We start from the raw sequence: 17,500 nt of genomic DNA on the forward strand, positions 1-17,500 counted from the left end.
GCTGTGTCCTTCAGCTGGAAGCAAAATCAATGTGAAGGGAGCAGAGCTGCGCTGAGATCCAGTTCAAACCTATTGAGTGCTGTTCTCTCTCTCTCTCTCTCTCTCTCTCTCTCTCTCTCTCTCACACACACACACACACACATGCACACACACACACACACACACACACACACACACACACACACACACACACACACACACACACACACACACACACACACACACACACACACACACACAGAAAACGAAACCTTTGGGGGAATTTTTCTCTGTGTGTTGTGGTGAGGAGCTGCCATCTGTCCCAGCACTGTGGCAACTAGAGTACATCATCAACACAGCCTTAACCCCTCTCAGAGTGAAGACACACAGAGGCAGATCTAGAACACTCATCTTAGGAGAGGGAGAGAAAGAAAGAGAGGGAGGGAGATAGAGAAAGGGAGAGAGGGAGGGGGAGAGAGAGGTGGGGAGAGCAAAGGAGAGAGAGGTATGAGAAGAGAGGTAGATAAATGAGAAAGGTAAGGAGAGAATGAGAAGAGAAAGAGATGGATATGAGGAGAGAGAGAGAGAGACGGGGGGAGAGAGAGAGAAAGAGGGGGAGAGAGATGGATGTGAGGAGAGAGAGATGAATATGAGGAGAGGAAGAGAGAGGGAGAGAGAAAGATGGATATGAGAGAAAGAGAGAGAGGGAGAGAGAGAGATGGATATGAGGAGAGAAAGAGAGGGTGAGAGAGTAAGACAGCAAATGGAAGATCTATTTGTCTGCTAATCTTCTAGTTTGTGTGCCTGTTTGCTTTGGCAGCAATTACTCTATGTTTACAGATGCAAAAGAGTTCTGAAACTCACAGAGAGAAGGTAATAGGGAAAGAAACACACAGACAGACTGAGAGAGAGGGAGTGTGTGGCGTGGGTGTGTGTGTGTATATGTGAGTGTGTGTGTGTGTGTGTGTGTGTGCTCTAATGTTCTATTATTTTTATTATTCTCCATAGTCCATGTCAGTTGTTATTATTATTACTATTAATTGCTATTTTTTTGATGTAACTACTGCTTTGGCAACATTGTAACACTTACAGTCATGCCAATAAAGCTCATTGAATTATTGAATTGAATTGAAAAATTGGAGAGAGAGAGAGAGAGAGAGAGAGAGAGAGAGAGAGAGAGAGAGAGAGAGAGAGAGAGAGAGAGAGAGAGAGAGAGAGAGATACATAGCTGTCAACATTGAGCATTGAAAATAAGGGAGATTTCCCAGGTTTCTCACCCAAAATGCGGGAAAATGTCAACATTCGTCCCCCAACGTGGGAAGTGTTACAGTATTACTGTAGTCCGTTTCGCAATTGCAAATGTGTGCCTTGGTCAGCTAATAATGTAGCCAACAAAGTACTTTATTTACGCCTGACAACAGCCTATATTTATACAGCCCTAACATAGCTAAAGATCTGTAATCGATGCCCCTGTGCGCAAACAAAATGTGTGCGTTCCAAGTAGCCTAGTGCGTAATTCTTCTTCATAAAGTTGAACAAATGCATTTGGTTATTTTAGAGAAAAATATAAATAGCCTGTCATGCAGTTTATGGGCTACAGTGCAGAGTTGGGAAGTTATGGTAAGCCAACTTGGAGTGAATATACAAACAGGGGGAATTCTTTCTCTACTCGCCGATACACACAGTGTGTGCGGCAGTACACTATGCAGGCGTCACTGAATCGTGCCCTTACGACAACCACGCCATCATCTTAAATAGTCTCACTGTCGCCTTCAAGCAAACAAAACGATGCTTTGAAAACATCTGTTTCGCTGGAAGGGCAAGGGGGTAGCAACAGGACAACAGTACAGAGACTGACAGGTGTTTGTGTTTCTGGGGGGAGTGAGATATATCACACAATGAAGAGGAAAAAAAGAATGGTGTGGAGAAACAGACCATTATGTGTGTGTGTGAGCGTGTGCTGTATGTGTGATAATTGGTCTGTCTTTGGGTGTACATGTCTCTGTGTGGAAGTGTATGCTTGTCTGTTTATGTGTGCACATGTGTGTATATTGTAGTGTGTGTGTGTTGGAGAGAGTGAAAGAGAAAGAGAGAGAGAGTCTCTTTTTCTCTTTCTCTCTCACTCTCTTTCTCTTTCTCTCTCACTCTCTCACACACAAGAGAGGTAAAGGTAGAGACAGTTTTCCCTTCTAGAGCTTTCCATTTCAGTGTGCATCTGTCTGTGATCAAACGTCCTCTTGTGGTCACTGCGGCCCTTTCTCAGACTCACAAATTATCTGTAGCCACGGAGACACCTCTAGACATTTTGGCAGATCTGTTGCCAGGGCGACAATCTATCTGCTCGAAACGTATTCCAAAGCAATTAAATCACCTCAGATTGGATTAAATTACCCTGGACACACTCAACAACTAGCCAATTCCCCAGCCAGGTGGGCACTGGGACACTAACAACACACACACACACACACACACACACACACACACACACACACACACACACACAGAGTACAAAAGAGAGCAGAAGAGAGAGGCATACAGATGCCCACACACACCGACTCACACACACACACAGCAACACACAGCGAGACAATCTCTGTATCTAAGAGGATGTGTTTGCTCTGATTGACAGGACATTACAGCAGAGATTGAATTAGAGAGTGGCTCTCTGAGTGTGTCAGTGGTTGCATGAAAAAATGTGTGGGCAAAGTAAGACACTCTGCTCTCAAAGTTTCTGCTCAGGCAGTCCATTCGGGGTTTGTTAACTAGTTTTCTAGTTTGTTAACTATTCTTTAATACATAAACTCACATCTACAAACCATTAATTTCTTTTTTGTTGCTGCTATGTCCATGTACCACTGGTGGTGGTAGCCAGGGGAGTTGCCAGCAGTTGAAAACATTCGGGGCTTAGCCCATAGAGTCTAAAAGGTTCTCATAATTCCCATTTTGCCTGCCCTTCCTGCTCACTTTTAATATATTTATCCACTGACTCTAGCCTCATTTGTGCTACCTTGATTGCATATCATTACACTAATATTTTGACAATTAAAGGATGTAATGACATGTTGCTATCTTGACATTTCTGTTTGCTATAAAAACGAACTCTAGCCACCTAAGTGTTATTTTAAATAGCAAGCTGCATCATTTGGTTCATGTTATGCTTAGCTTATTACACGGCTCTTCATAATGCTGAAGAATGCTTCATTCACTTGAATGGGGCTTCCCAACGTTCGGTGGTCTGCTAATTCTCAATAACAGACCGTTGCTAAGTATAACAGACCGCTGTCAAGGAAAATGGGCTTTGTGCTTCTATTTCACGTCTTTCATATTACTACGCAAGGACTGGAACTTTATTCAAAAGTGAAAGTGGACGGTTGGTCAGCTGTGTTCTAAAGAATGTTTGATTCAAGTTCAGCGTGTGCTGTTGTGAACTATTTGTTTCCTTCAGGGCGGAACAAGACCCCTCCGCTGCGCGTCGCAGTCCGGTTCGCCCTGTCAGGACTTATTTTCCCAATAATGACCGGCGTTCTATACATTATCCCTTACTTAAGGAGAACGGTAACACTTTACTTGACGGGTGAGTTCATAACACATTCATAGCAGCTGTCATAAACTGCACATAAAGCATTCATGACTGTTTCATGGGACATGACTCAACATTCATACCAAACCTTTCATGAATGTGGAAAACAGAACGACGACAACTTGTCAAAATAAAAGTCCAACAACCGCAAAGCAGCATTGCCGTTTTTGTTCCAAACCTGGTCGTGGACGATACCTGATCACGTCACATCTGAGTCAGTGGGCTAGTCCAGTTCCAAAAAGACAGAACATGGTCAAGCAAATATTTTTTGTTTCATATAAATGTATTTGTTTTATGATGTAACCTTATGATTTCTCATCTTTTGCTACTGGGAATGTCCAACCATTCCAGGTTACAAAAATACGAGTCAGCTGAATGTAGGCTAGTTTACCTCCCAGTGTTAAACTCAGTGTTTATGAATTTAATCTCTCCAGCCTCCAATATTTCATGAATATCTTATGAAGTCTACATCGAATGTCACTTTACTATACAAGTTGTGAAGTATTGGATTGTTGGACTTTTATTTTGACAAGTTGTCATCGTTCTGTCTTCCACATTCATAAAAGGTTTGGTATGAATGTTTAGTCATGTCTCATGAAACAGTCATGAATGCTTTATGTACAGTTTATAACAGCTGCTATGATTGTGTTATGAACTCACCCGTCAAGTAAAGTGTTACCAGGAGAACGAATCATTGTAGACTCACTAATTCGATTCTACAAAGGCAAAATAGCCTACCTAAGTAGCCATCTCCAAACTGTAGGCCAATGGGCAGGCTGATAATAACCTGAACTTGTAGCCTAAATGACGACAGCATAACTCCACAACCTCCTTGTCCTTGTTGCCTTTATGATTTCTGACTCTCCCCCCCCCCCTCTTGTGCGTGCGCTCTAAGTACGTTTCAAATGATGTTTTATGGTAAGGTAACGTTGAAGTTAGATCTGCTGCATGAAGAAAAGTGAGAGGAAACCGTGTCCTGCTTTTATATTTGATAAATAGTTCCATCTCATCTCACAGTTTCAATGCACGATCCGAATAATGGTTTCATATTCAACTTTGCAAAATACATTCGGGGCTACTCTCAAAACTTTCGGGGCTGAAGCCCCGGCAAAATCGGCTGGCGACGCCCCTGGTGGTAGCGTAGTGGCTAAGGAGCTGGGCTAGCATGCAGTAGCCTGAAAAGTTGTGGGTTCAATTCCTGGCTTACAACGTTGTGCTCTTGAACCCCAAGTTGCTCCGAGGACAATGGCCCTCGTAATATAATTGAGATATGTACAGTAAGTCGCTTTGGATAAAAGCATCTGCCAAATGAGTGTGTTTGTGTTAATATGCATTCCTTTGTATATCTGTATGCAAGGATGTAAAAGAGTGTGATTACCCCTTAGAGTGATCTCTCTCTCACACACACACACACACCTAGACTCTATCTCTCGCGCGCGCACACACACACACATACAGTCTGTCACTGTTCCCTTTTGTCACCAAAAGAGTGCAATTACCCCCTAGAGTGATCTCAAGTCCCACCTGTCAGTGAATCAAACGCACCATTTAAACTGTGGACCGAGACTTCTCATTAGGATTTTAGCACTTCTATTGAGATCTCTTTTATGTTTGTGACTTTATCACACACACACACACACACACACACACACACACACACACACACACACATGCACACGTACACACACACATTTGTTTGGGAGATTGTTTTTTGTGACTTTATCTACATTCAGACTTATCTTCTTGAACTTGGACTTTAAGGACTTGAGGGCATTCATTTCTGCAGGACGAACAATGAAATGTATGTATGTGTGTGTGTGTGTGTGTAGGCTATGCATGTATGTGTTAATGTATGTATATAACCTATGTATGTATGTTAATACATAACATTATGTATGTATGTATGTACAGTATGCATGTATGTACATGTATGTATGTATGTATGTATGTATGTATGTATGTATGTATGTATGTATGTGTTAATATATGTACATAGCTTATATATGTAGCCTATGTATGTATGTTTGTGTTAATATATGTACATAGCCTATATATGTAGCCTATGTATTTATGTATGCATGTATGTATGTATGTATGTATGTATGTATGTATGTATATATGTCTGTATGTACAGTATGTATGTATGCATGTATGTATGTATGTGTGTATGTATGTATGTATGTATGTATGTATGTATATATGTATGTATGTATGTACTGTATGTATATATGTATGTGTTAATATATGTACATAGCCTATATATGTAGCCTATGTAATTATGTATGTATGTATGTATGTATGTATGTATGTATGTATGTATGTATCTATGTATGTATGCATGTATGTATGTATGTATGTATGTATGTATGTATGTATGTATGTATGTAGGCTGTGTATGTATGTGTCTATGTGCTTGCAGCTGTACATGTCTATCAGAAAATAGAGATGGATTTAATTCTCCTGCCCTGCCCCTACAGAGTAAGATCCACACAATTACTTTTTTCTAATTAAATTGCCAGATGTCACTGTAATCACTTTCCATCTCCAAGGCTTGTTGTGAGCCCTACGTGTATCAATAATTAAAATATCTGTGTTTAAATATTCAAGGAATATTTATGATGTAACCCTCACAGTCATGTGCGTGTGTGAGTGTGCGTGTGTGCGTGTGTGTGTGTTAGTGTGTGGTGAATTTGAATTTGAGCATCCTTGACTGATGTGATTGCTGTGAGTCTCTGTGGCCTGGTGATTGGCTGCTGTCCCTCTCTCGGCAGCAGTGTCCATGGAAACGCTGCGTTTGGAGTGGACAGTGCTCTGGCGGCCGATCTGTTGTTGTGAAGGGGAGCCAGACTGGCACTCCACAAGTGCTTCTTTACGTGGAGAGTCTCTCAGCGTATCTCATGTGTGTGTGTTTGTGTGTGTTTGTGTGTGTGTGTGTTTGTGTGTGTGTGTTTATGTGGAGAGTCTCTCAGCAGTGCTCCTCTCACACCTGGTCAGATCTGCCCACATCCGCCTCGGCTTTGATCCTCCTGCTCCGATACACACACACACACACACACGCACACACACACACACACACTCTCTCTCTCCCTTTCACTCTTCTTATTTTATCTCTCTCATTTTTTATCTCCCCTCCTTTTTTTACAATATTTCTAATTCTCCCTCTCTCTTTTCTCTCCCTCTCTTCTTCTCTCTCTAGAGAGAGAAAGAGTAGAAAGAGTTGAAGGGAGAGAGAAAAGGAGAGATATAGTCCTGGAGAAGTCCTGTGAGTGTGTGTGTGTGTGTGTGTGTGTGTGTGTGTGTGTGTGTGTGTGTGTGTGTGAGAGAGAGAGAGAGAGAGAGAGAGAAGAAGAAGAAGAGAGAGAGAGAGCGAGAGAGAGAGAGAGAGAGAGAAAGCATAGCTCCAGAAATGTACAAGCTAATTGTATTATTTGGTGCAGAGCTAAGCTAATGTCCTATTTATTGCCCTGTGTAGGTAATGTGTGTGTGAATGTGTATGTGTGTGTGTATGTGTATGTGTATATGTGTTTTGGGAGCCTTGAGAATTAAATAGGGCTGAAGGATTGTGGTGATGTGGAGTGGCACTGTGAAGGAAGCAAAACCAGTCTAGAGGGCACACACACACACACACACACACACACATGCAAAATGGCCCACTAAGATGGTTACTGTCAAACACCCAACAAAAATAGGTGACAAATTGATTAGTGAGAATCACAGAGAATTGATTTGGGTGCTTTTGAACCACTGCTGGGGTTTGACTCTGAATTATCTCCTGCCAAACCCCTGACAGGATTACGAGAGAGAGGAAGTGATGGAGAGAGAGAGAGAGGGAGGGAAGAGAGAGAGAAAGGGGGGGAGGGGAGGGGGAGGAGAGAGAGAGGGGGGGCGAGGCACAAACAAAATTAGAACTCTTTCAACCTCACTACAGTGGGCACAAGTCTTCTCTAATCTTTAAAGTCATTGTACACACACACACACACACACACACACACACACACACACACACGTGCTAATGGCTGGAATAAAGCAGCAGGGGATGGATGAGGGGATGAAAACAGATGAGAGGCTAGAGAGGAGAGAGAGAGGGAAGAGAGAGGGGAGAGAGGAGAGAGGAATGAGAAAGAGAGAGGGAAAAGAGAGGGATGAGAGTGGGGAGAGAGGGGAGAGAGGAGAGAGGAATGAGAAAGAGAGAGGGAAAAGAGAGGGATGAGAGTGGGGAGAGAGGGAAGAGAGAGGGGAGAGCGAAAATGAGATCATTAAAGAAGGAAGGCGCAGTAATAGATCTCCAGCTTTTACTACTCAGCGAAGACAACAACAACAAGAACTGTGGACTGATGATAAGAGGAAGTAGTAGGAGACTGTCACACACACACACACACACACACACACACACCACACACACACACACACACACAATCTCTCTCTCACACACACACACACACTCTCTCTCTCTCACACACGCACACACACACGCGCCCACATACAGTACACGCAGGCACACACATACACACATACACACATAGACTCTCTCTCACACACATACGCACGAGCGCACACACACACACACACACACACACGTAAACAACAAATGAATCCCTTTTCGACAGTTGGGAGTGAGAAAGCAGGAAATAAAGAAAGAGAAAGTTAGAAAGGAAGAGAGAGAGAGAGAGAGAGAGACAGGGGAGAGAGAAAGAAAGTGAAAAAAACTCTCTTTTGCTTTAAAGAACTTTAAAGAAATATGTCCAGGGAGGAAATACTCTCTTAAGGCCAGATGTGATCCTCCACACACACACACACATACACACGCACGCACGCACGCACGCACGCACACACGCACACACACATGCATGCACACGCACGCACGCACACACACACGCACGCACGCACGCACGCACGCACACACACACACGCGCACGCACGCACGCACGCACGCACGCACACACACACACACATACACACACACACACACGCACGCACGCACACACACGCACGCACGCACGCACACACACACACTGTAACTCTACTGTATTTCAAAACTTAGGAGTTCACAATGATCAAACTACACTGTATTCCCCAACAGTGTTCTAAACTCAATAAAATTGCAGAGCTGTACTCAAAGCTGCCATATTGTTCAGGCACCACAAAAGTTTTAAGTTCACTCAACTAGTTTCCCAGTTATTGATTATTACAAGATTAGCTCTTAGTATATGAGTAGAACTGACCCCCAAACTCATTTCTTTCAAGAGTGGATTGAAATTACGTCTGACGTAATAAAGGTTCATATCAGCATGGCTAATAACCTACACAAACCAACATAAACCAATAAAAAAAAATCGTAAATCCCAATGAATGGTGAATGAACTAGTCTAAAATCGATTGTGGCAGTTGTAAGTTGATACACTTTGACATCGTAGGCCTAAGACTAATTGTTTGCAAGGACTGCTGCGCACCCGGATGTAAGCAGGCAAGCTGCAATCAATCAGTGAGATGATCCATCAATCATCATCAGGCTGCAAGCCTTATAGCCTCTACACAAAGATAAGAACACGCCTTAATGTAGGTGTACTTTGTTTATTTATTTGTGTACCGTCTTCCAGCGGGCAGACCTCAGCTAAAGTGTAGGTTATGTAAGAGAGACCTTTTGCGGGCTAGCTGCATGTTTTAGTGAGTTAATGGATCTAAGCATAATAGGGGGGTGGCCATTTTGATCTCTAGAAGGGTGACATACGAACTCTTATCTACAATTAAAGACAGGGAAGGCAGATTTATATTGCTTAAGGGAAAGGTTAATGGGAACTACTTTACTCTATATAATGTATACATTCCCCCAAGCTCAAATTCTGATTTTCACCAAAAAATATTAGATAGGGCAGTGACTGAGTCACAGGGAACCTTGATATGTGGGGGTGATTTCAACATTACTTTGAACCCGACTCTTGATTCCTCTAACACCCGAACTTCTCAGCCCAAGAAGTTAACCAAAAAGATTACTAGTATCATTTCAGAGGTGGGCTTGGTGGATGTATGAAGGTTTTACAATCCTTCAGTCAGGGACTACACCCATTTTTCATCTCCCCATTCTTCATATTCTAGAATCGACTATTTTCTTATATTTGGTAGGGAGTTGTCGTATCGGAACTAAGTTGTCGTATCGGAGTTGTCGTATCGGAACTATTGATCTTTCAGATCATTGCCCAGTGTACATGACTCTTTCTGACGAGCGCAGGATGAAACCAGGTCACTGGAGACTTCTGTATGTATTCCATACCTATTGAGAAGCCCGAACATTACTTTATGGAATGGGATAAACTTCTAGCTAGATTCATCTGGGCAGGGAAAAAACCTAGAGTAAGGTACAAAACACTAAAACTGGCTAAAGATAGGGGAGGGCTTGCTCTCCCATGTCTACTAGATTATTACAAGGCTGCTCAACTTAGATTTTTAGTCGGATGGTGTATGCCCAGTTATAGATCAAGGTGGAAAGAAATAGAATGCTCAATGGGAGGAAGATGTCCAATGAGTATGTTAATTGGTGACTGTTCACTAATTGACCAAATTTCTGATCCCAGTAATCCCTGGATATCTTGCTCTCTGGGGATATGGGATAAAATAGCTAAACGACACCACCTGAGAGACAGGATGAGTATCTTCAAATGGTTTGCCTACGACGCTGATTTTATACCCAGTATCCACGACAAACAATTCCTTGTGTGGAACAACAAAGGTCTTACGACATGCAGCTCTTTAATAAAATAAGATTTAGTGCTGAGTTTTTAGGAGCTGAAGGACCAGTTTGGATTAGAGAATCAGGACCATTTTAGATATCTGCAAATCAGAGACTTTATTAATAAATATTTTATAAAGAAAGAGAAAGAACCTTGTAGAAACATTATTATCGACATCTTTCTGAAAGCCTGTGAATATGTAGCTTACAGGAAAATAATATCTAGACTATATGTTGCTCTTCAGGCCTTGGCAAGAGACAATGCAATGTCAATCAAATCCAGGTGGGAAAAGGAGAGTAGCTTGTCATTATCGCAGAAGGAGTGGGAAGGGATCTGTGCACATCAGTGGAGGATGACAAGTTCACCCTCCTGGAGATTCTTTAGTTGGAAAAACATTATTAGATTCTTTTATACTCCAGCCCAAAAGGCAAAATATTCTACTCAAACTAACTGCTGGAGATGTTGTGGATGCATTATGGCAGATCACTTTCACATTTTTTGGAATTGTGCCTTTGTTGGTCCTTTTTGGTTAAGTGTCCATAACCATTTAGAACTAGCATTTTAGCATAAGAATTAACTATGATTTCAAAACATTGTATCTCTGTGACTTTGAGGAACTTCAATGTGGAAAACTAGTCAAAAATCTGTTGAGAGTCCTATTAGTGGCGGCCAAAAAGGCCTTGACAAGAAAATGGCTTCAGAAGGCCCCTCCTACTGTGGATGATTGGATTGATGTTGTGTATATCTATAATATGGAGAGAATTACTTTCACATTGAGAAATCAATAGGGTTTATTATGTGTTAGCAATAAGACCTGACTTTGTGTAATTTAAGTACTGCAGGCCTCTGCAGTGTTTGTATCTTTTTTTTTTTTTGTCTTATTTTGGTTGTGTTTTGTTTTTGTACTGTTGTTCTGTCCCATGAGGGAGAGTTGTGATGTAAACTGGAAAAGCTTAATAAACAGTAAATTACAAAAAAAAAAAAATAGCATCATCAAAAATCCAACATGAGCAAAGAGTTTTGTAGACAAATAAATATAGGTCACAGGTATAAACAATGTATCCCCAATGCCACAAATACAGCTAAACCAATGGACAATACCCTATTGTCTATAACACTCATATTTACAGAAAACAGCTTAAGTCCTGTGATTCATTCATACCGGCGAGTTCAAGAGTGGACAGTTAATTTATATATATTCATATTCATATATAGCAGTGTTTATAGAAGCCCAGTCAGGTGATCGCCTATGCATGTCTCTTACAGGGGAACTCCAGACATTTTTCGCTTAGATCTGTTGTCCTTTAAGTTGCTTTGGATTACATTCACCTGAAACATTTAAAGGTGATTGAACTTGTTTCAAAATAAGGTTATTCCTTAGAGTTACATATCTGTTATTTTGATTTTATTTACATATATTGTTTGGTTTGTATTTTTTTTTTTGTGCTATTTATATTTTTCTTATTCTCATCATTGATTGATCTACAGTAGTGTCCTATGCCTATAATATAAAGTACATTCAATGCCATTTGAATGACACTGAATGCATGTACATGTTGTATGATAATGTACTAAATACTTGAACTTGAACTTGTTTTCTGTGACATAGGACACTTAGGGCTAGTCCACACGTACGAAACCGATCTTTTTTTCCTCCGTCTTCCCTGAAACCGCATCAAGAATATTTGCGTCCAAACGGATCCATCTCAAGACGACTCAACACGTTACTTCATACCCCAGGCCTATAGGTGGCACTGTTTCTTTACAGAAATTGACCAAAGTTTGTGCTTTACAAACAGACAGAATAAGCTATGACAAAATGGCTAGTGCAAGGAAACCAGAATTGTTTGTGTGGACTGATGGTGAACTGTCAACTGTAGTCAACTGTAAAACTAATAAACTTTATTTTACGGTTTGTGAAGGGTGCAGTCCCGTCCTTTATATGGCTAACGCAGGTAGGCCTAATCACCTTTACTTTCTTTGGTTGTAGTCCGTGATTCACATTAGTTTTGGCTATCACTAAACGCAAGGCTTACCTAAGTTCTAGGCTATTCTGTCGCCACATTTATAATATTGCTATAAAACCTTCGTTAGTAACAATACGTTTGCCTGCATCAAATCAAATCGCGCATTTGCTATCAGTGTGCTACCATCGGCTTAACATGAGTTCTAAGCGTCTTTGTATGCTTATATCTGATTTCACTCGACTGTGAATGCATGTATATATGTTGTAAGACATGTAAAATAAATGAATGACACTGGCACTAAGCACAAATTAATGTAGCCTGAACTTACATCGCACTTTCCTAATAACATAAGTTCTCTTGCGTCACTGACAGTAGCTAGAATGCATTAAAAAAAACGGGAAAAACAGTGTTCAGTCCACCAAGTCATAAGCTATCGGCGCTGCGCAGCACCAGTTGTGATATTTATTTTACGGAGTGTAATCGTAGGTAATGTCATGTATGAAAACTAGTATTGTTAGGCAATACTATAATTGCAAGTCCAGGGCAGCTGAGGTGACATCATCGATACACAAGCAGGATGTGCGGTTTCGCTGTCTAAACGAATTCAAACGGGCTACGGTTTCAGATTTCTCCACTCTGGGACCAGGTTTCAGAAAAGTGCGGTTTCGGGCAGTGCGTTTACAGGATTCGTTTGGACGCTCGGCCAAGACGAAGCAAAACCTCTGCGTTTAACCTAAAAAGCGTCTCCGTGTGGACGGGCCCTTAAAGGAGAAATACAGCAATTTTTCAAATAGATGTCCGTTTTTTTGAGGTCACGAGTACTGTTGGTACAGAAAAGAAACCCCGAAAACAATCATTTTTACCTAGCTGGAGTTACCAGTTCCAGCAGCTAAAGCAGCCAGGCAGCTACAGTGCTACACTCTGGGGGCAAGTCCACAAGCCCCGCTTTTCACCTGATTTCTCCTTTAAAAGAGATGCCCAACTGTAGAAGAGATTCTTGTAGTCGTGTCTTCATTGATTGTGTGAGAAACTCAACGCCCCAATCCCACGCTCTGACCGTGATTAGTTTCAGACCAGAGCGGTCCAGACAAGGATGTTTGTGATCAAAGCTTACACACTCTCACATTCCACTGTCTCCTCCGGGCTTCGGGAGGCTCATGGTTTACCACAGGAGCATTCCACAACCATTAAACACTGTCATGGTCTAAGCGTGGCTCTCTGGAGTGTGTATACTCGAGACAAGCACTTTCTCACTCACTTGAGGAAATACCTCCGTGTGGTGCAGAGGCCCTGTCCAGTCGAAACAGAACACCATCTGTGACCACTTCATGAACTTGAAATGTGTGTGTGTGTTTGTGTGTGTGTGTGTGTGTGTGTGTGTGTGTGTGTGTGTTTGTGTTGTCTCACATTTACTAGAACATCTCAAGTGTTCTCCAGCGACTGATAAAACAGTGTCCTTGTTTATGAGTTGCACAGTATATTTGCAAGGAAGTCTTTAAATGGGCATGAAGTGTGGTTCAATGGTACTTGTTTTCTTCTTCAATATCTTTCTTAGACTCCTCTAATGAGGAGACACAGCACTCAAAAAATCCTCTATAGAAATGCATTGGGTTAGTTTGTAACGCCAATATGGCAGTTGTCTACACATATCTCGCCCCTTCCGCAGCAAAAAAGTCGACATGTCAATACATTGAGCCAATCATGTGGTGTGTTGTGAAGACATTGTGCCAATCATGTGTTGTAATCTCGCCGCTGGAGCAAGGTTGGTGTCGTGAAGCCTTGTGCACGCACATTTCTGCCGAAATAGATGGCAGATAAGTACACAAGAAGAGTTACAATATGGCCGCCAAGTGGAGGGACTTGCCTAAAAGTACTTTGACTGTATACTGCAGAACCTGGGGTGCAAAACTAAAAGTGCAAGCGGCTGCAGTGTTTGGATGTCATTTGGATGTCCCCTCATAGTAGCCCAGGTGTGTATTTGGATGTAGCAACCCAGGTGTGTGTTTAGGTGTAGTGGCCCAAGTGTGTGCTTGGGTGTGAGGTGTATGTGTGTGTGTGTGTGTGTGTGTGTGTGTGTGTGTGTGGTAGCTCAGGTGTGTGTTTGGGCGAGCTTACCTGGTGCGGACTGGTAGCCCAGGTGTGTTTGGGTGTAGTAGTCAAGGTGTGTTTGGGTGTAGTAGTCAAGGTGTGTGTTTTGTTATAGTAGCCCAGGTGTGTGTGTGTGTGTAGTAGCTCATGTGTGTGTTTGGACATGTCTGCTCAACTGGAGTAGTAGTCGTCCATAAGTGTGGTTGGATGTGTGTGTTTCGTAGCTTATGTGTGTGGTTGGGTGTGTGTGTGTGTGTGTGGGTGTGTGTGTGTGTGTGTGTGTGTGTGTGTGTGTGTGTGGGTGGTAGCCCAGGTGTATGTCTGGACATGTCTGCTCACCTGGTGCAGAGTAGTAGCCTAAGTCGTGGTCGCTGTAGGGGAGCAGGTAGACCTCACCCTCTTTCCACAGCAGGGCGGAGTCCTGACCGTCTGAGAAACGACCTGTCCAGCCCTCAGCATCTGTACACACACACGCACATGTACACACACACACACACACACACACACACACACACTCACACACACACACACACACACACACACACAAACAGAAAGAGAGAGAGAGAGAGAGAGAGAGAGAGAGAGAGAGAGAAAGAGAGTGGGAGAGAGAAATGGTCTTAACTGAAGTGAAACTAGATGTACCGCATAGCGGTACAAAATATGACCGCCGCTCAGTCCTGTACATCCGTTCCGCGAAAATAAATCACACTTCAATTTGTCTCCATATTTTACTCCATCCCCCACTCTTGAAACTTTTGTGTATGCTTGTTTGGCATGCCGGAGTGTGTGTGTGCGGCTGCACAGAAAGTAGCCTACTGGTGCTGAAAAGGTGAATAGATTGTAGAATAGCCAAAGAAGATGTAGCATTGTTATAAAACCTTTAAAATCTCTAAACAATCACAAGTAGGGCAGTTCATCACAGTTCATCCATTGCAACTGGATTGATGAAAGGTCACTTACACCTGTAGGCTACATTGTATTTGGGAAAAGCAAAAGGTATCAGCATAATGTTATTTATTTATTTATTATGTATTTATAAACAAAAACATCTCTGTCAGTTCCATGCCGTTTTCAACAGCTATCAAAAACAAAGGTCATTTTTGGATGGATGGATTTTTTGTGAATGTTTCTTCTTCTACATAAGATTTTAGTCATCTTTAGTTCATGTAATACTTTATTGTCAATGCACAAATTAAGTAACAGTAGTCTGAAACGTTATTGTTAATGCACAAATTAAGTAACAGTAGCCTAGTCTGAAACGAAATGCTGTTTTACATCTAACCAGTGGTGCAAATAACTGACATGTCCAAATGGGCCTTGATGAAATGCGTCGCTAGACTGTTCATACACATTTTAACGGGCCAAAGTTGAAGAGCTTTTGTCCGTTATTGTTCGTGCAAATATAGGCTGATTCATGTTCCCTTGCATTGTGTAACTGAGGTCCATGGCTAGTCTGGCTTTCATCAGACCAAGCTCAATCTTTTAAGAAATCAAAAAATAAATAGCGGGCAGATCAGGCTGGGTTCACCCAGCCTAGTCCATAGGCACCCGATATTGTTTAATTTTCCGATTGAGATATACACGCTCTGGCTATTCTAAATGCAAAAATGCATCAGGGAGTTATGACAAAACGGTAACTAACAAACTAGATCCTAATAGAAAGCTGTTAGCTTCCCTAAGCTACAGGTAGGATTATAAGGTAGGCCTATTTACAACATAAATTGTCAATAGGCTATGCTGGCGACACAAATAAAATCTCCTTTGGAAACCAATGGCTTACGCCTTACAGTATCAAGCGGACTTAAACTGCCATATCGTGGCGAAAAATTGTAATAACATTCAAGCAGCTCCATGAGTCAAGGAAAGCGCGAATGAAGTAGCCACATCTAGATGGGACCCACTACACAGTAGCTTAAGGTGTGTTGCTAAAGCAGCCATAATGAAATGAAGGTGTCATTGTTTGGATACTTCACACACACGTGCTTTTTAATTTCACAAGACTACAACTACCAAGCTGTAATCAAAGCACATCGATTCCCCTCTCACACCCTCCACGCACTTAAAACAAAATAAACAGGCGTCTCAGTCTCACGCATGTATAGGCAAAACTGTATCAGACCGGTGTAACGTTGGTAAATCTTCCATTGCACAGAATGATTTTGTAGCACGTGCAATAAATGACAGTCGAAAGATACAAACAGTGCTGCTATACATTTGCTTGGTATAACCGCATTTATAGTTTTCTACAAATGCAATAAATCAAATGCCTCCATCACTCAACCAACGCTAACGGTAACATTACCTAGGTCCTTATTGATATTACAAGATTAACATACCTGCAGTAAAAACCAAGCATGTCCGATAAACATCCTCAGATTTATTTCGGCTTCAAGAAGAAATGGGAATTACACTTCATGTGAACATCGTCCTATCCTTATTAGATGTTCGCTGCGGTAAATTACAGTCCTTGTATGAAGCGTCCATTGTTTTTTCCAACCCACTTTTAACTTCCAACAAAATTACGTCGCACTGCAACGATGCGCCATCTAGTGGACAAACGACTACTTCTCGCCAATACTGAAAATGCAGCCATGATGATGATGATGATGAATATTTATTTTGGCTTTCTTTTAATCCTACTGATTTTCATTTTTTACCGGGGGGGGCAAATCACAAATGAGTGATTATGAGCCAGGTTGATGTGGGCCCTTGAGACCAACATACCATAAAAGATTCACAGAGAACTGTGTCTGCCCTACCCTCCTTTCGGGGGTCCAGTCCAGCGGGGGGGCTGCAGATGAAAACGAAAAATGACGGTTCCATGCTATCCATGTGGGGGTACATGCCCACCAAGTTTTGTGTACCCCGGTCTTTCAGTGTCCCGGGAATCCTTGTTGGTGTACGTCACTAAATGTACACATAAATTATTTTATTGTAAGGCCCCCCATGAACGAAAGTACACAAAACTTGGCATGCATTCAGAGGGTGTCATAATGATCCTACACTTTTAATTTCGTGCAGTTTTGACCTTGTCAGCCAGAGATATTGAGATGAAAACACCTAATCTTTTGCTTTTTAATTTTTAACTAGGTGGCGCTATACATGAAATAAGTGGTAATGGGATGGGTTGACATGCCCCCTTAAGACCAACATACAAAAAA

The 17,500-nt window shown here is 41.9% G+C and overlaps 1 protein-coding gene across 4 annotated transcripts in view; it reads right to left on the bottom strand.

Moving 5' to 3' along the window:
- lamc3 (laminin, gamma 3) overlaps positions 1-17,500 on the bottom strand; it is a 128,935-nt gene that overhangs the window by 59,049 nt on the left and 52,386 nt on the right. For all 4 annotated transcript variants that reach the window (XR_006021659.1, XM_042059660.1, XM_042059659.1 and 1 more), the window contains exon 9: positions 14,679-14,798. Coding sequence is in view for 3 of the 4 variants with exons in the window: in XM_042059660.1 (XP_041915594.1) it covers positions 14,679-14,798 (120 nt within the window). In the remaining variant the exon portion in view is untranslated. The remainder of the gene's footprint in view (positions 1-14,678; positions 14,799-17,500) is intronic.

The sequence above is a fragment of the Alosa sapidissima genome, chromosome 13 (assembly GCF_018492685.1).
Source record: "Alosa sapidissima isolate fAloSap1 chromosome 13, fAloSap1.pri, whole genome shotgun sequence".
In the NCBI taxonomy this organism is placed as follows: domain Eukaryota; kingdom Metazoa; phylum Chordata; class Actinopteri; order Clupeiformes; family Clupeidae; genus Alosa; species Alosa sapidissima.